Source organism: Neovison vison, chromosome 7 (assembly GCF_020171115.1).
Source record: "Neovison vison isolate M4711 chromosome 7, ASM_NN_V1, whole genome shotgun sequence".
In the NCBI taxonomy this organism is placed as follows: Eukaryota; Metazoa; Chordata; class Mammalia; order Carnivora; family Mustelidae; genus Neogale; species Neogale vison.
The window spans coordinates 125,219,143-125,240,153 of record NC_058097.1 but is presented as its reverse complement, the minus strand read 5'-3'; the positions used below and the strand labels follow the sequence as shown (position 1 = coordinate 125,240,153).

Sequence of the window (21,011 nt, the reverse complement as noted above, 5' to 3'; positions counted from 1 at the left end):
GCAAATGGAGCTACCACAGCCCAAATTAAAACCCAACATTCATGAGGTGTTATTCTCCAGATCAATTCGTACTCCGTGGGATTTATGTGAGGTTGAAAATTAATAAATTGGCATATTAGTTGTAAAATACAAGGAATAATTTCCTGTCTTTGCCAGATGATCCATTTGGATTAGTGCCTGTAAAAGTTCAACTACAGCGGTCTTCGCTGAATTTTTAAATAATGAAACCATAACCCTTTCTCCCAAGGAGTTTATTAAACCCTCTTTTGATTAATGCTGTTACCCACCCCTCCTGGGAAGTCAGATGTATAATCAATATTGCAAGCACATCCCCCATATTACTTGGAGAATTCCAGCTGCTAAGTCACTTAATACAAATATATCATCTAAATTCATGAACATGGTAATGCTGTTCAAAATTTTTAATCTGACAGAAGCTGAAATCTACCAATCAGCTTGTCCACTTTACATTCCAAGACTGGAGTGAAGGAGTTAGCCATGGCCTAATTAATATCATCATAAGTAAAAGAAAAACAAAATCTTTTTAAGTCTTTGAGTCTATTACACATACCACTAGTACAGTCTCTGAAATAAGTCCCTGAATTTTCCTCAGATTACCTGAGTATAATGAAGTGAGAGTGGCAGGAAACACGTTGTTATTTACAGATCAGGAGGGTTTCAGATATGCCTGAATATAATAGGATCTATGAGAGGCAGTGCAATTGTGGTTCAGCTTTATCAAAAATTCCATGAAACAGGAACACAAGGAGCTGATAGTAAGGCTGCAGTAAAGTTAAATAAGAGATGACAGGGTTTAGGGTGGCTTCTGACAAGACTTAGAGTAGAGAGCCCAAGTAGGGACTCCAACAATAATACTCTTCTAGAGAAATTGGGTGTGGTACAACAAGGAGAGAAGAAAGCAGTAACACAAGGAAAAGCATCATGTGTGGGAACACAGATAAATGCACCGAAGTGGAACAGCATGGCATTTACAACCTAATGTGTTGAAATCCTCTCTCCACCCTCTAGCAGCTATGTGAACTTGGGCGAGCTGCTTGACTCTGCCTCTCAATTTCTTTATTGGCAGAAATAGTGATAGAGATAGCAGGGTTCTTGGAAGGATTAATAAATTCATGTAAAGAATTCTGAATAACACCAGGCACATAACAAATCCTCAATAAATGGCAATTATTATTACCTTTGGATGTTCCCCTCATCTATTTTTTGTTGTTGTTTGTTTTTAATTGTATTCCATCTATACCTCTGTCAGTTATTTAGAAGTAATTGAGCAACAAGAAAACGAACTATATGTTCCCTCTGAAATCTCTTGTCTACCTCAAAGCTGACTAAGAAATAAAGAATGAGCCAGCTGCTGCCTTGCACCAATATAAAAACAACAGAGGAAAGAGTACTTGAGACCTGAGCTCTAGTTGGGGTTCTTTTCAGAGCCAGAAGCAGAGTTTGGGAAAATCAACCTGTGTACATGTCACATTTTCATCTGCAAAATGAGGACGTGGATCTAAAACATAGGTCCATAACTCAAAATCCCATAAGTTCCAGTAAGAGATATAAATAAGTGAAGTAGTCCCAGCGTGAGATAATAGGTAGTGGTAGGGACTCTGGCAAACTTAAAAGACTATGTCCTGACTAATGAGATGAACTGCTAATTCCCATCTACCGATATCCACAAATTCAGACTTGGTATCACCAATTTTTTTTCTTTTTCCCTAAAGAAGCTAGAAATTCTTTTATATGAAATGTTGAAATAAATTAATGTATTATTGGGCCATACAAAGCATGACTAAAGACCCACTGGCCATGCATTTACGACCTTTGATTCAAGTGACTTACTAACTTCTTTCTAGTTTTAGTTTTAGTTTTAAAACTAAAACTTAAAACTTTAGTTTTAAAACTAGTTTAGTTTATAGTTTTCTAGTTTTCTTTCTTACCTTCCATTATTCAGTTACAATGGGATACTCAAACAGAAGAGCTAATTCCAATCCAAACTACACATTCTGTGATCTAGTCAGTTACTCTTGCTTACAGAAAAACCTTTCAATCATTGGCTATAACAATATATACTGAACCTTCTGGAAGTAAACCCACGGATATCACTTTTTTTTTTACATGCCAAAATTTCTCATTTAGATCAGCATGGGTTTATTTCTGATACTCTTTACATCCAGAAGGTGAAACACGTTAAAAAAAAAAAAAAATGACTCTCAAGTTCTTGTTTGATTCATCTGCCTTCATTCAATAAGATGCAATTATAATATTAACCCCCAAGAATGTATCTGTGACATGTCTGCTTGGGTCTGATCCTGATTTAAAATCCTCAGAGCTTTTAAACAGAAATTCAGGGTGCTTGTTTAGGAAATATATATCTGAATATTTTTTCTTTTCCTTTAAACTTTTCTTTATTTTTTAAAACTTTCTTATTTCTATTTGAGAACTACTTAAAGTTGTGCAGTGCTACAGAAAGCTGAGAGAGAAATTATTCCTTTCTCTAAGGATAAAGAGGGATAGAAAGACTTCTACCCAACCACCATTTTATATTCCTGAAATTATTTATCTCCCTGCAATCTTCTTTGACAATGATGTAATTGCTTCAATAATAAAAAAGCTGAAAGAAGGCATGTGGCACACAAATCTCTGTAATGCATTAATTTAAAAGATAAGCAAAATTGCTTGTGAATAACAACTGATACCCCAAGTGTGGCTGTCTTTGAAATAAATCATACCTTAAATCCTGAAGATCAGGTTGTACACACCTTAAGAACATCACCATTTCCCTTCATTTGTTTGCAAAAATAAAGAATTTTAACTCCTACTAAGTAACAACGAAAAAAAAATCTTGTTGCAAGTCTGGTGATCAGAATTCTAGAGTGAAATAGAAGTTCCCCAGTTTTTTTCTTTTCTTTTCTTTTTTAATCATGAAGATGTCAGATACTAGGAAGTTGGAAAATGGAGTGAGGGAAACCAGTGAACAAAGAAAATAATAAAAGATATTCAAAAGGTGACAGAATGAGAAATTACAATTTATACCATAGCTGGAATAATGTCGGCTCCTATGTAAAGATTAATGTGAATTTACTAAAGCATTTTGAAATAACACAATTATAACATGTGATTTAGTGAGTTTTATCAGAAGATAATCATTCCTCAGTACAAACAAGTACCTTTGGAAAAGTCTTTCCTGGTTTTCTTTTATAGTAACAAGGGTAGATATTTTTCATTGATAATTTTCACTTAATAATACATAAAGTTTCTCTATGTAGATGTGTGACTACCTTTCATTAGAAAAATGAAGCTCTCAGAAAATGTTTATAATTCCTTTACTATCTCTAAAAATGATTTTGAAATATTTTAGTTACAACTCAGCTTTGATGTATAGCTCCCTGAATCTAAACAAACAAACAAAACGTTTTCAATAGTTTCATCTGAAGTCTTACCAGTGATATGGGGTTAGTATTAAAGTCTCTACAATTTTTATGTGGTAGGAGTTTTTTAAATTGACTTTGTACAGAACTGTTTGAACTGAAGTATGGCCTTTATTTTGCCATTTCATTTAACGAGTGTTTGTGACATAGTATTTATGATTCAGCAATGTCAAAGCTGAAAACATTTTGTTCCTCACATACAGTGCAACCTCAAATAAAGTGCACCTCTTGATGGATGCCAGTCAGACATGGTATATTTGGAAAAAAATAGTGAGAAAAGTCATCAAGTGTAGGAACAAATGAAAATGTACTTTGAGCAGTAGGATTGAGACCTCCAGGGATTTTCCTTTTCAGTGTATAACTGTCTTAAAAGTCAATGGATGCCTTTTAAAAATCATGATCCCTATCACATTCCTTATACAATCATGGAAATGTAGTTTTGAGGTTGGAACAAGAAAAACAATAAAAAAAAAAAAACTAATGAAATGTTTACTCTATTTGTGCCTGCAAGGTAAAAAATAAAATAAATTAACAATAAAAGGTATTTTGTGAATTAATATTTTAAGTGCCAAGCATTGTACTAAACATTTTATATCAATTATTCCAGCAAAAACAAAACTTAAAAGCCTCTAAGATAAGTACTCTTATTATGCCCATATTACAAATGAGGGAACTGGAGCATAGAAAAAGTCAAAACAACTTGCCTAAATGCAAATAAATAAAAATTTTTGAAGGTGAAAAACAACAGCAGCAAAATAGCCGAGCTTGATTCTCTAGTCCATGCTTTTGATCATTATGTTAGACTGGCAGATAATTTAAGTCAGACAATTTAACATCTCCAGAAATGTCCTGGTTAATACAAGGATAAAGATCTTTGCTTGTCTTGCTAATTTTGTCATTTGTCATTGGTAAAATATTGATGAGACTTGACCCAAGTATAAAAATCCAAAAAGATCATCTTTTTATCTTGTTATGTTTTTCATAGCTACCATAGCACCTCATTTCAAAAATAAGGTAGAAGGTGGTAACACCTGACAGATTCAGGTGCAACGTTTTCATAGACAACTTGTTACCATCACAGTTATTATTTCCATTTTCCTTTGTACAGAACCCAGTGCTGCTCCCATAGATGTCAAGGCTACAAGTATGTCTGTGTCAGAGATTCTTGTTGCATGGAAACATATTAAAGAGAGTCTAGGAAGACCACAAGGATTTGAGGTATGAATAGAATTATTGAAAATAAGCCTTGTTATTTTTGCTGCTACTGCATTCTTCTAAAGAAATGGTTTGATGACACTTCAACAGAATTATATTCTTTTGAAATTTTTGCTCTGTGGCAAAGAAAGTAAGAAATGCACTGTTTTACTGACATGTTGTTCATTAGCTGGCTTATTTTTTAGCACAGTAGTTTCCATAGTACCATATAAAAAATTTTGTTAAGGTGAAAATAGACCTTAGATAAAAATTAGGAGTTACTAGTGGATATTTACTGATATCCAATTTACTGGTCGTTAAAAATGTTTTTGAACAAAAAAAGTGTTTTGTGTATTTCCTCCTAATAATTTAATGTATAAAACAAGTTTTCCTATTATAGTCTTGGCAGATCTTAACTCTTATACTGAATTCTCAAAATTTGCTTGGACTTGGTGATCTATACCTATTTATTCAAATTACTTTTTGTCCTTTAAATTTTGCTGTTTTTAAACACAGTTATGCCAGCCTTATATTGGTGAAAATTTCATAACATTTCAATGACTTCAATGAAACTCCACATGAACTAAAGGATCATATGCAATCTATGAAATTGAATAGTCCACAAATTCAAGATCCTTATTTTTTGTGTTGGCCAGTAAGTGATAGGATTTAGGGGTATAATTTCTAAAAGACAAAAAATAATTACCATCCAACACAAGACCTTAGTTCCCTTCAACTTAAACATTGATCAAGTATAGGACTTGTACACCAATATGGTTTCAGACTGAAAATACATTTTTTAAATTCTATTTGAGGTTTCAAATAAGCCTGAGAAATATTTGATTAATATACTACTAGCATTAGATAATGTTTTCTATGATAAAGAATTCACACAATCTTTCTTAAGAATTACATTAAGGACCATTGCTAAGAAACCATTATCTATACAATATCATGGATTTGTTTCTATATTATCACTTTGATTTATTATTTAGAGGTCAGGGTTATAATTCAGTATGTGTCTAATCATGATTGCATGTTTGTTTGATTAATATCTCCTTGTCTCCCCATCTATGCTGCAGAACCATATCTATTCACTAATGAATCTTAGCAACTGATAGTACTTGGCTCATGAGACCTACAATAAATATTTGTTGAATGAATGAATATCTATGCTTCATAACACAAGTGTTGGCTGCTTATGGTTAACCGAAGGGTGCTACTTTAACTGAAAAATTCCCTTCCCACAATCAGACAACACAAAGCCAGTGACTGACAGAGTGGTCCATTGACTAAAGGAGAAAACAACCTTATGGTCCATTTTATGATGCAGAGCCTTTGCTGTGTGCATTAGGACAAGGCTGAATTGAGACCACAATCCTGCTCAGCTTCCTCCCTTTCCTTCTTCTCTCCTCCCTTCTTTCAGGTTTACCTGCAAGCACTCTCAAAATAAATCACAGGCACTCAAATCTCTCTCTCAAGTTCTGCTTCTAGGGAGCTTAACTTAAAACAACTATGTAAGTGTAGACTAACCTAGAATTCTGAATCAAAATCTGTTGTGCAAACTTTTAGAAAGGCTACAAAGTGTATCCTGGTGAACAAAAGAGTGAGGGATCCAGACTCCCACATGTCAGAGTGGTGCTTCTCTCACACAATCAGCCACACTCAATTTTTTTTTTTTTTTTTCTGCATGACATTCACATTCCCACTGTGACTCACTTATAACTAAAGCTCTCTTGGAGGTCCTGCAAACATCATGTGAGGTTTATATTTGTGCACAATTCTTCTTTTTCTAAATATAAGCCATTCATTCATTAAGTCAACAAACATTCATTGAAGACTCACTCAGTGCCTAACAGACACTAAGCTAGATGGCCTGGGATAAAACAATGAGCAAAATGAAGTCTCCGTCCTCATGAAGGATGTGTACTATTTATAAAGGTTTGAAAAGTCACCTTCTGGGATTGTGACATTTGAATTAAAGCATGACTGAATGAGGGAGAGAGAGGCAAAGAGAACAGCAGACTCAGTCTGTAAAGTAGACATGAAGGGAGTGATTTGGGTGAGATAGCAGTGAACAGAGAGGGTGGTTGTAAAATGGTGGAAAGAGCACCAAAGATCAGATTATATGAGGTATTACGAACCACAGAAAGGAATCTGGATTTTATCCCAAATATGAGGAGAAGGCATTAAAAGATCTTGAACAAGAAGAGTCCCATCAATATTTGACTTATATTTTAAAAGACTTTCTTAATCTAGAGGGTAGAGAATAGACTCTAGACAAGAACTCAGGGAGAACAGAGAAAAGCAGTTGTTCCAAACTAAGTGAAATGAACTTGCTTTTTTAAAAATTAATTTATTTATTTTAGAGGGAGGGAGAAAGAGAGAGAACAAGTGAGTGGGGTGGAAGGGAAAGAATCTCATATCTTGTATGGATGTATGATGGAATTTGAAAATGAATTCAGTGTGAACTAAGAAAAAGAAAGGAATCAAAGATAATTCAAGAGTTTTTACCCAAGAAATGGGATGAATAACATGTCATTCACGTAAATGAAGAACTCTGAAAAAAGACTGGATGTTAGTGGAAAAACGTCATGAGTTCTGTTTAGTTTTATGCAACTTCTTATTTTCAAAAATAGTTGTCAAGTAGGTCTTATGCTAAGAAAAAGGGTAAAGATGGAGATTTAGCTCCAAGGAATCATCAGTATACAAATGGCTTTTATGTATATACTGGCTGAAATCACTGAATATTGATAAAGAAGATGTTTCAGAATTGAGCCCTATGATGCCTAAACATTTGGAATTCAAGAAAGAAAGGGAGTTTGGCCAAAGAAATAAAAGGAGACACTGAAGAAATTCAGAAGCTAAGAGAAGAATTGCTCTAAAATTCTAAAAATTCTTCTGAAAAATTCAGAACGATGAAGCCTGAGTCTGCAAAACAGATATGGCAATACAGAGATCCTAGTGACCCTGGTGAGAGTTTTATGGAATGCTGTGATCAAGGCTTGACTAGAGATCAGAAGCAAAACCACTCAAGAGTAACACTCAAGGGTCAAAGCACAACATTTTCGCTAAATGTATACCATTTAAAATGGAAACATATCCAAAAAACTGAAATATCCTTAAGAATAGAATGCTAATAAGAATAAACCAAATTCTGGAATAATCATCACAACGACTGCATTTATACATTCAAATAAATTAACACAAATTTGAACAACTATTTTTATACTTAGAAACACAGAATCCATGGGCACAGTAACCTATAACCATTTTATAGTGCTTTATAAATTGTTTTTAAAAATATGGCATCTTGTCAAATCAAAAAATCTATAATAGATACACAAAAAATAGAAAGAAATCTAAGCATAACACTAAAAAAAAAACTCATCAAAAAACAAGAAAAGAAAGCAACAGAGAAGAACAGCAAAAACAAGGAGAAAACAATTAACAAAGTGCCAATAGCCACATACCCCTTAATAGTTACTTTAAATGTGAATGGACTAAATGCTCCAATCAAAAGAAATGAAACAAACAAACTAACTAACAAACAAAAAAACAAGAACCTTCTATATGCTGCCTACAAAAGACACTCATTTCAGACCCAAGGACACATACAGATTGAAAGTGAAGGGCTAAAAATATATATACCATGCAGATTGAAGCAAAAAGAAAAATGACATAGCAGTAGACTTTAAAGCAAGAGACAAAGAAGGACACTACATAATGATAAAGGGAACAATCTAACAAGAGAATATAACAATTGTAGATATTTATGCACCCAACATAGAAGCACTTATTTAAGTGCAACTATTAACAGACATAAAGGAAGAAAGTGGCAATAATACAATAAGAATAGGGGACTTTAACACCCCATGTGTATCAATGGATAGATCATCCAGAAAGTAAATCAACAAGAAAACAGCAGCTTCAAATGACACATTGGACCAGATGGATCTAACAAATATATTCAGTTCATTCCAACCAAAAGCAGCAGAAGTGTACATATTCAATATACATGGAAGATTTTCTAGAATACATCACATTTTAGGTTGCAAAATAAATCTCAATTAATTAAAAAGGATTGAAATCATATCATGCATCTTTTCTGACCACAACATAAGAAATCACGAGAAAAATATCTGGAAAGAACACAGATAAATGGAAGCTAAATAACATGCCACAAAACAGTGACTGGGTCAACCAAGAAAGCAAAGAGGAAATTCAAAATTGCACAGATACAAATGAAAATAAATACACAATAGTCCAAAATCTCTGAAATGAATCAAAAACTGTCCTAAGAGGGAAGATTATAGTAATGCAGGCCTACCTCATGAAACAAGAAAACTCTCAAACAACCTAACCTTACACACAAAGGAACAAAAAAAGGGGCAAAGCTCCAAGCAAGCCAGTAGAAGAAAGGAAATAAAAATTAGGAGGAAAAATGTCATCTTTTTACCAAGTTTATTTATTTGGTATATATTAACATTTAGCTGATCTATATATATTTTTTAATTTATTTGGAAAATTAAATATATACTTTTTATAATCAAAGAATGAAAACTTTATAATTCAGTGGCCAAATATGACATTAAGGGTTATTTTAAGTAATATTTGGTCAGCAAAGATGATTTTAAATTTATTCTATCTCATAACTGGATAGTTGTTTGTAGATTTAAAAATAAATATGATTTAAATAGGGCTTATAAGTATTTCTTCCACCCTCTCTTCTCTGTATTCTTTATCCTTTTAAGGAGAAATCTACCTCTACCCTTCACCTTATTTACCCTAGGACTTATTCCTCTCCTCTCCTCACCCTTTTTTCTTTTTTTCACTACTAAAAGATCTCATTAGCTAAATACTACTAAAATATAGTAGCTTACTAAAGTATAATATTTTATCTCACCACTACCTCCCTCCTCTATTCTATCCCAACCACAATCCTATCTAAATTTACTATTGGTAGAATTCTGAGCATGGTGACAATAATGTATTTTTCTGTCAGCAAACTCATGGGATTCATTTCAAATTTTATATACTTACCATATCAGTTCTACCAATCATTTTCTATCCATACTTTCAACTTTACCTGAAATGTTTGAAAGAGCTAGTTACTATAAAGGCATTATGTGCCATTTTAAAAATATCAGAGACCATGTTTTCAGCCACCTGTGTTGTTTTTCCTGAATTGAAATATGTGAATGAGATAGAAAAGGTTCTGTTCTACAAATGTTGAATCCTCTAACAAGAGAATACAAATTAAAAAAAAAAAGAAAGAAAGAAACAAGAAAACAGGTAAAATAAACTTAAATAACAATACATATAGAAGTTTAAAAGTAGAACACACCTGGTTCCTTTTAGAAAAAGAAGGAAGTAGAGCAACTAGATATGAGTGAACAATGGTGTGAATTAAAAGTAGAAAGTTAGTGGGCATATACAAGATTATGTAGGAATATATGGATTACAGAATTTTCATTTTCTTTCAAATGCAATGAAAAGCCAGTATGGCAACTTAAAGAGAGGAGTGACAATATCTGATTTTTATATATTTTTAAACACCACTTTGAATGTTCTTATGTGAAGAATGAAAGGATAAAAGAAGAAAAGTCTGGAATAGAAGTTAGGAGGCTCTTTCAATAATCCAAGTAAGAAATGATGATGACCTAGACTAAGGTCTTAGCAGTGGAGTAAAAAGTAAATATATTTCAGACACAGAACTGACAAGATTTGCTGACTTATCAGATATGGAGGGTAGACAAATGATTTCTGCATCACTGGTTTGGTCAGATGAATGAATGGCAGTGCCATTAAAAGAAAAAAAAAAGGAGAAACTGGACAAGAGAGGACAAAGAACAGATTTGAAGGTGGGAAATTAAGAGTTCTTTTCTGGTTAACTTAAATTTAACATGCCTATTAGAAATTTAGGAGTATAAGTCAGGTAGGAAATAGGATATATGAGTTTGGAGTCTGAGAGATCAGGGTAAAAACATGAAGGTGGCAGTCATAGAGGAGATATTTAAAGACATGTTACTTGATAAAACCACCTAAAAGAAAAAATTTCCAGAGGAGAGGAGAGGAAAGTAAAGAAAAAGACATAACAGCTACATCTGTACAATCTGTACAACTAACTCTGAAAATGACCTAAAGACTGGCAGAGTTGTCCTTCCACAGCTAATCTTAGAAAGAAGACCACGTCTGAAAGTGTAGGAGTGTTGAAGACTCTGCTGGGAACCCCAATGCAACTAACCACAAATAAGAGGGATACCACAAGCATGGAGAGGTGAGAAGATAGATCCCACACCAGATATCCCTAGCACTGGGGACCTGCACTGGGAAGATGAGCTCACATACCACTTTTTACTTTGAAAACCAGTGAGACTTTACATGAGAGCTTTAAAAATCAGCAGCCTTAACTCCTGAATGTTGGAGCATGGTAGGAAACCAAGGCCCCACCCTTACCAAGCCAGCATACCAAAGGACTCAGCCCCAGACACAGCACAGAATCAGCAGTTTGAAAAGTGCCGGGGATATGTGTGAAGGAGATTTATTGAGTATTCTTAGAACATGTGCAGGAGGATTAGGGATCAGTAAGAGATGTCTTCAGGAACAAAAGTGCTGGTGGGTGAAGTTTCTCTTCCCCTGCCCACCCCCCAAGTCTAGGAAGCCAGACACTTGAAAGAGCCAGTGCTGACATTCTCCGTTTACCTTGCTAACACCACATGCCCTTTCGCTACAAAGTGTCACCTGTGGATTCACCTCATCAACTCTGCCTGGCCTTGATAGGTGTCCTTCTTTTATTTATTTATTTATTTATTTATTTGACAGAGAGAAATCACAAGTAGGCAGAGAGGCAAGCAGAAAGAGAGAGAGGGAAGCAGGCTCCCTGCTGAGCAGAGAGCCCGATGCGGGACTCGATCCCAGGACTCTGAGATCATGACCTGAGCCAAAGGCAGCGGCTTAACCCACTGAGCCACCGAGGCGCCCGATAGGTGTCCTTCTAAAGCAGCTCCTGGCTCACCATACCCAGCAGGCAGCCCTGGCCTGGAAAGCACCACTCCAGAGTAATTCCTGCCCTGTGGAGGGAGGGTAACCCCACAACCAGCATGCCAGCAAATCTTGCAGGTGGCCCTCCCAGCTGGCTCTGCAGGGTGTAAGCCCTACCCTTTTGGTGCCTACTTGCAGCTGTGGCAAAGAGGCTAATTGCAAACATCAGGTTAGATTGATGACCTTACTCACCAAGAGCCTGAAGCAACTGCATCCAAGCCTCTCAACAGATTATATAACAAACTCTGTCCAGTGTGCCTGCAGCAGACAAAACAGGTAACTGCAGCTGGCTGGGCTTCAGGCAATTGTGCTCAGCCACAGCAGATCACACAGGAGAAACCTCTGGAGAATCTTATTCTGGTGACCATGTGGAATTGCACTGTGTTTTGCGTATATTTTACTCAGGACTTCTTCTATACAAGCCATGACTTTCGAGACCAAGAGACATAGCCAATCTATCTGATATACAAAAACAAACATAGAAAGTTAGACAAAATGAATAGAGAGAAGAATATGTCCTAACTGCAAAAACACAACAAAATTACAGTAAAGAGCTAAACAAAATGAAGATAAGCAATATTCCTAATAAAGAATTCAAAGTAATGGTCAAAAAGATATTCACTGGACTTGAGAAAAAAGTAGAGTCTCAGTGAGAACTTCAACAAATAGAAAATACAGAAAAGAATGAGCAGAGCTGAAGAAATCCAAAACTGAAAAGAAGAATACACTAGGGGGGATCAAGACCAGATTAGAAGATGCAGAAGAATGGATCCGTGATCTGGAAAACAGAGCAATGAAATGCACCCAAGCTGAACACCAAAAAGAATAACTAAAAGTGAAAATAGATTAAAAGAACTCTGCAACAACATCAAATGTAATAACATTCTTGTTACAGAGATCCCAGAAGATGAAGAGAGAGAGAGAAGAAGGAAGAAAACTTATCTGAAGAAACAATAGCTGAAAATGTTCCTAATCTGAGGAAAGAAAAAGGCATCCAGTTATAGAAAATACATAGAGCTCCTAACAAGAAGAAGCCAAGGAGGTCCACACTAAGACATGTAATAATTAAACTAACAAAAAATAATGATAAAGAGATAATTTTAAAGCAACAAGGAATAAGGAAACAGTTACATACAAGTGAAACCCCATAAGGCTATCAACTGATTTTTCAGCAGAAGCTTCAGGCCAGAAGGGAATGGTATGATTATATTAAAATTCTGAAAGGAAAAAATCTACAATCAAAAATATTCTACACAGCAAGATTAGTAACTCAGAATAGGCAAGATAAAGAGTTTCAAACAAAATTTAAAACAAACAAAATTTAAAGGAGTTCATGACCACTATATCATCCTTATAAGAAATGTTAAGAGGGAATTTTTTAAGTGGAAAGAAAAAGTCATAACTAGAAGTAAGAAAATTATAAAAGAAAAAAATTTCAGAGGTAAAACAAAACATACAATAAAAATGTAGATTAATCACTTATGAAGCCAGTATGGAAGTTAAAACACAAAAGTAATAAAATAAATTATACCTACAAAAATTAGTACAGGATGTATAAAGATAAAAAATGTAAAATATGGTATCATATACATAAAACATGGAGAGGGGAGTAAAAATTTAGTGCTTTTAGAATGTGTTTGTTCTTAATTGATTCCCAACTTAATATAGACTGCTGTACACATAAGATGTTATGTTAGAACTCAATGGCAACCACAAATTGATACCCAAAACATAAAGAGAAAGGAGTCTAAGCATAACGCTAAAGAAAGCCATCAAAACAAAAAGAAGCAGGAACAGGAAAATAACTGCAAAAACACCCAGAAAACAATTAATAAAATGCCAATAAGTACATATTTCTCAATTCATTACTTTAAATCTGAATGGTCTAAATTCTCCAAATCAAAAGACACAGTGTGACTTAAGGGATAAAAAATAATAATAGTAATAAGACCCATTTATGTTGCCTAAAAGAGATTCCCTTCAGACCTAAAGACAAGTACAGACTAAAAGTTAAGAGATGAAAATATATATACAATGCAAATAGGAACAAAAGAAAGATGGGGTACCAGTACTTCTATCAGACAAAATAGACTTCATTTATTTTTTTTTTTAAAGATTCTATTTCTTTATGTGACAAAGAGAGACAGACAGAGAGGGAACACAAGCAGGGTGAATGGGAGAGGGAGAAGCAGACTTCCTGCTGTGCAGGGAGCCCAATGGGGGCCTCAATCTCGGGACTCTGGGATCATGACTGGAGCTGAAGGCAGACACCTAATGACTGAATTACCCAGGCACTGTCAAAATAGAATTTAAAACAAATATTGTAGCAACAGACACAGATGCACATTTCAAAAATGGTCAGTCCAACAGGAGGATATAGCAATTATAAATACCTATGCACCCAACGTAGGCGCACCTAAATACATCTAGCACATATTAAAAACATACAGGGAGATATTGACAGTAATACAATAATACAAAGGGACTTTAATTGTCCATGTATATCAATAGATAGATGATCCAAACAGAAAATCAACAAGGACATAGTGGCTTTGAACAACACCTTAGACCAAACAAAAGTCCAGGACCAGATGGCTCCATAGGTGAAGTCTACCAAACATTTAATGAAAAGTTAATACTTACACTTCCCAAACTATTACAAAAACTAGAGCAGGAAGGAAAACTTCCAAATTCGTTATATTTAGTCAACATTACCCTGACACCAACAGCAGATGAACACACTACAAAAATTAAAATTTAAAACATTTTTTAAATTCTTTTTTAAGGGACACCTAAGTGACTCAGTGCGTTAAGCCTCTGCCTTTGTCCCAGGTCATGATCTCAAAGTCCTGGGATCTGCTCAGCAGGGAGCCTGCTTCTCTCCCTTTCTCTCTCTGCCTGCCTCTCTGCCTACTTATGATCTCTCTCTCTGTGTCAAATGAATAAATAAAATCTTTTAAAAAAATAAAATAAAATATATATTTTTTTAAACTACAGGTTATATCTCTGATGAACATAGATGGAAAACTCCCAAATATTAGCAAAGCAAATTCAAAAATATATATTAAAAAAACCTTCATCACAATCAAGTGGGATTTATTTCAGGGTTACAAAGGTGATTTGATATAACCAAATCAATCAGTATGATACATCACATTAACAAAAGGAAGAATAAAAAACCTATGATCACTTCAACAGATGCAGAAAAAGCATTTGACAAAACACAACATCCAATCATGATAAAAACACTCAACAAAGTAGGTTTAGAGGGAACATACCTCAACATAATAAAGACTATATATGACAATTCCAGAGCTAACATTATACTCAATAGTAAAAAAACTGAAAGCTTTTTCTCTAAGATCAGGAGCAAGACAAATATATCAGCTCTCACCAATTTTATTCAACATAGTACTGGAAGTCCTATCCACAGCAATCACACAATAAAAAGAAATAAACATCAACCAAATTGATAAAGAAGAAGTAAAACTGTCCCTATTTACAATGACATATTACATATAGAAAAGTCAAAAGCTGCCCAAAAACTGTTAGATGTAATAAATGAATTCAGTAAAGTTTCAGGATACCAAATTAATGTACAGAAGTATGTTGCACTTCTATACACTAAGAATGAAGTAACAGAAAGAGAAATTAAGGAAACAATCTTACAATTGCACCAAAAGAGTAAAATACCTAGGATTAAATTTAACCAAGGAGGTGAAAGACCTATACTCTGAAAACTGTAAAACACAGATGAAAGAAATTGAGGACAACACAAACAAATGGGAAATTATACCATGTTCATGGATTGGAAGAATTAAAATCATTAAAATATTATCTACTTAGTCTATGCAATCCTTTCCAAAATATCAGCAACAGTTTTTATAGAAATAAAACAGATAATCTTAAAAATTATATGAAATTATGACAGACCTCATATAGCCAAAGCAATCTTAAGAAAGAAGTACAAAGGAGAAGGTATCACATTACCAGATTTCAAGGTATACTATAGTAATCACAAGAGTATGTTACTAGCACAAAAATAGACAAAAAGATCAATCAAACAGGATAGAAAGCCTAGAAGTAAGCCCACACACAAATGGTTAATAAATCTATGACAAAGGAGGCAAGAATAATCAATGGGTGAAAAGACAGAAAACTGGACAGGTACAGGTAATAGAATGAAACCAGATCACTTTCTTAACCATACCCAAAAATAAACTTATAATGGTTTAAAGACCTAGATGTGAGACCTGAAGCCGTAAAACTGCCAAAAGAAAACATAGGTGGTAATCTCCCAGATATCACCCTTAGCAACATATTTATAAATATATCTCTGTAGGAAAGGGAAACAAAAGCAAAAATAAACTATTAGGACTAAACCAAAGTAAAAAGTTTCTCCACAGCATAAGAAAACATCAACAAAACAAAAATGAAATGCAATGAATGAGAAAAGAAATTTGCAAATGATATACTTAATAAGGGGTTAATATCCAAACTATATGAAGAATTTACTCAACACACACACACACACACACCCCACACACACAGTTTCATTTTAAAATGGGAAGAGGAATTAAATAGACATTTTTCCAAAGAAGATATCCAGATGGCCAACAGAAACATGAGAGAAGAAGTTTAATGTTACTCATTAGGGAAATACAAATCAAAAGCACAAAGAGATATCACCTCACAGCAGTCTGATGGCTAGTACCAAAAAGGCAAGAAATAACAAGTGCTGGTGACGATGTGGAAAAAAGAGAACCCTTATGCATTCTTGATGAGAATGTAAATTGGTGTGGAAAATAGTACGGAGGTTTCTCAAAAAATTAAAAACAGAAAAACCATACAACCCAATAGTTCCACTTCTGGTTATTTATCCAAAAAAAAAAAAAAAACCACTTCTGAAAAAAAATATGAAATATTCCTCAGCCATTAAAAAAGAATTAGATCTTGCCATTTGTGACAACATGGATGTGCTTAGAGGGTATTAAGTGAAATTAGTCAGACATAGAAAGACAAATACCATCTGATTTCACTTTTATTGTGTAATTAAAAAGAAAAACAAAACAAGTTAACAAAGAAACAAATAAAGCAGACTCATAAATTTAGAGAACAAACTGATAGTTGGTTCCCCTACAAGGGAAGTGATTAGAGGGATGGGCAAAATAGATAAAGGGGATTAAGAGGTACAAGCTTCCAATTATAAAATAAATAAGTCATGGTGATGAAAAGTACAGCATAGGGAATATAGTAAAAATTATTATAATAACATTGTATAGTTACAAATGGTGACTACTTATGGTGAGAAAAATGTATAGAATTGTTGAATCAATATATTGTACACCTGAAACTAATATAGCATTTTGTCAGTTGTACTTCAAAAATATCAATGAAGATTAAGTTAAGTAAATAAATAAATAAATAAAACAAAATTTAGCTGAAGAGGAAAAACTGTCAAAGAGATTGGTAAGGAGAGATCAGTTTGGGAAAGGTGTGATGTCAGACTGAAAGAGCTGCTTCGAAACACACACACACACACACACACACACACTTCAATTCAGAGCTCTCAATCCAGCAATATCTTTATTTCTTGTGGAATCGTCTAAATCTTGTCAGGATACCAAGAAGTTTTGATGAGAATCATGATGGTCCAATGTTGGTACCAAAAATGGTTAAGGCCATACATGACTTAAGACCGTACATGATTGTTTTTGCACTACTCAAAGATTATAATAAGTGAGTCTAATTGATTACTGCAGAAAACTATTTTCACCACAAACAAAAGCTGCTAAAAGAAGTCAAGATGGGAAATGTTCTTTGATATAAAAGGAAAAACAGGGGAGGTAAATGAGAAATAAATCATTTCTGAAGTTATGTGCACAGATTTATTTCCTTCTAGAATATGGTTCTTGTTAAGTACATGCAGATACTACAACTTTAATATTGATGAACTGTATCTCTAGAATACATACTAAAAATAATACCTCAATATGTTTTCCTTAATAAATAAGCAAACTTAAACCTGTAGGTGGCTTACATGATTCTGAAATCGTCATATTTTCTCTTCTACTAATCATGGAATTCTGTGCTTGAGCAAGGGTCATTCAGAGACAAGACAGACCTCATCATGGGCAGTGAAGTCCTAAAGGTTCCCTCACTCCAATCCCTCTCATGTGCTCTCTTTCTCACCCTGACTGTTCCTCAGCTGACTTGCAGTCTGATTCTGTGACCCAGATGGACAGTCATATTTGGAATTTGAATTGCTGATCTGTCTGTATGTTTCATCTGAATCTCATTTATCAGTTCACCTAATATTTATTGAATGGCTATGTTTTGGTAAAATGTGTGGGGTAAAACAATAAGTAAAATAGAGTCCCTGCCCTTATGAAGTTTCACAGCGTATCAAGGAAGATTGTATGTCTTTTGTTTTTGTTTTCTGGTATTTGTTTTTTAACCCTAACCTAAGGTCTGACCTAAGTGCAGGTCATTGCTTTTGCTTGATAACATGATCTTGATATTCTTTTCCCTGATGTACCTAGCCCTACAGAGCAGCTGTAGAATTTCAGCAGGAGGTCGCCCCTGATACCATCTGTTAATAATCAACTCACAATTGGCATTTTTGCCTTTTACAAGGCAGCCTCCATTACATCTTAATTGTTTCAAAAAATTATCAACCAAGCATTTTTATATAAACTATGTTCATCTGCAAAAAAACTCAACACTTTAGAAAACACCATTTAATTCAATTCAAACTGATTTTTGTTATTAAATTTACTAATTGCCTTACTTAATAGAATGGTCATGCCAATTGAAACAGTAGGAATAGCTATGCATGAAAATAGGGACAGAATGATATTATTCCCTAGCCCATCAGAAAAAGACTTTAATTAATGGTCAAGGGCTTCAGGACATTTTACCCATGGGCATTTCTAAATGTCACAATTAGGCTAGATTAGGACTCTGCTATTAGAAGAAAAAAGTGTTCTTTTCTTTTCAACAAGCTTTTAACACCACCTTCTTCTTCTTCTTCTAATTCTTTTTTTTAAATTAACATGTAATGTATTATTTGCCTCAGGGGTACAGGTCTGTGAATCATCAGTCCTACACAATTCGCAGCACTCACCCTTGTACATATCCTTCCCAATGTCCATAACCCAGCCACCCTATCCCTTCCCTCCCCATCCCCAGCAACCCTCAGTTTGTTTCCTGAGATTAGGACTTGCTTATGGTTTGTCTCCCTCCCTTGTCCCATCTTGTTTGATTTTTTCCCTCCCTATCCCCCACAACTACCCACCCTGCCTCTCAAATTCCTCATATCCGAGAGATCATAAGATAATTGTCTTTCTCTGATTGACTTATTTTGCTCAGCATACTACCCTCTAGTTCCATACATGTTTCACAAATGGCAAGATTCAGTTTTTTGGATGGCTGCCTAACACTGCCTTCTGCAAGTCTAACACTACCTTAGAAAAAATGACCATTTGAGGAAATAAGAATGATTATAACATCATAAATGTAGATACTAATCCATCTAATTGTATTTTACAAATATCTATACAACTTTGTTGACATTCTCTTAGAACCACCAATTAAGAATTTTGGTTAACTACATGGAAGTGGCTTCAGATTTTATGGCTGTATAGACTAAATGTAGAAAGTATTGATATTGGGATATGTGAAATTCTATCTTATGACATGCAGCATGATTGAAAAATGAAAATGGGCTTTATTTATTGAACAACTTTGATTCATGAATAACCATGACTTCCATCTGGATTGTCATCCCTGTCATTGGCCTATGCAAGTAAATTATTAGGTTCATTTTTGAATTCATGAATCTGCCAGCATTCTATGTCTTGTGAATGAATGGTAATGTTTGAATCCTAGAGCAGAGACTCTCAAGACTTTCTGAGAAAACGAGGATGTTTATTGCATACAAAATAAGAACAGAGACCAGTCTGGCAAGAAGGAGAAGTAAAGAAAGATAAGGCCAAATTTTATCATTTTTCTCTATGTTTCCAGATCAGGCAGAAGGATGAAGGAAAGTATGTGATAATGGAACCTTGGTTGATTCATTTTTTCATTCCTTCACTCATCAAGCATTTATTAAGTATCAGGCACTGTGCCAGGTAGCAAAAATGCAAAAATTAATTAGATCTAGACCCTGCTTTCCAAAAGCTCACAATCTAATATTAAAAGATGTTTATGGTAAATTTAAGTAAACGAGAGAGAGAGAGAGAGAGAGATTGGAACAATACAAAGTCCATGCCCAGAATTACCTCAGGATTCCTTAGTATCTTGATTCTCTCAAGAAATGTTAGTGAGAAAAAACCCATGCCAGTGCCCTATCTGGGTATCAGTTTCTGTTTGTGTGAGCATATATCCGTCCCTAAAATGTGATCAATGTTCCTGAATAAAATAATAAATTAATAAATTATATATTATTTATTGAATAATATAAAAAGAACTTTTTCTAGATGTAATATTTAAAAACACTGTATTGTATATATTCTGCCTGTGAAACATAATCCCCCATGATTACTAAGTTTAAGGTGCTTGTATTTTTTTTTAAGGTGCTTGTATTTTTTGTATGCTTTTTGTAACAGTATTATTAACTATTTTTATCTTTTTAATGGCTAGAATCCTTTCAACAATAAGCAAAAATGTAGTTTTGTAGCAAGGGATACACAGTGTCCTAGTTAGAATTCTGAACTTTTTGATGTTTATTATTAAGAGAAATGAAAGACAAAACAACTTGTCCCATTTTACTATTCTCATCAAAGCACCTCTAATAACTCCTTTTCCTGGGCTATGTTCAAGACATGCATGTGTCTTAGAACTTTCAGAGAATATGTAACTAAGAAGTTCATTTTAGACATATCACTAAAGTCATTTTTAGTTATTGATTGCACCGAAAAGAGACCAATTGAATTTTGCTCTATAAAATAAGTTGTGGGGGGATTTAAGGAGAGAAAGGATGAGACTGTTCTTGTTGTGTATTTTATGACCTAACTCTGTAATCATCATAGCAGAAGACAAAAACATGGGCCTATTCTTGTCTGACAATAACTCATGCCAGATAGATTGCATTTAATTTGAACAGCAGTGGGTGGGACAGTGTGTGTGTTGTGTGGTGAAAAATGGAATTTCAGATATAAATTAAAGAGGGAAAAGAAGTCAAAATGAAACCAGTCACCAAAAGGCTAAACAAAGGCTATTTTATTTTCCAGTAGTAGCTGTTTTAGAGATTTTGTTTGATTTTTTATTATGACTATATAAAAGTAAGAATATTAAAAACTAAACAGTAAAAAGAAAAAAAAAAAAGATGCC

At 34.2% G+C, this 21,011-nt stretch overlaps 1 protein-coding gene across 2 annotated transcripts in view; it reads left to right on the top strand.

The window, feature by feature from the left end:
* Positions 1-21,011, top strand: part of CNTN5 (contactin 5) — a 1,378,465-nt gene that overhangs the window by 1,327,797 nt on the left and 29,657 nt on the right. For both annotated transcript variants that reach the window (XM_044258257.1, XM_044258256.1), the window contains one exon: positions 4,549-4,658. In XM_044258257.1, coding sequence (XP_044114192.1) covers positions 4,549-4,658 — 110 coding nt within the window. The remainder of the gene's footprint in view (positions 1-4,548; positions 4,659-21,011) is intronic.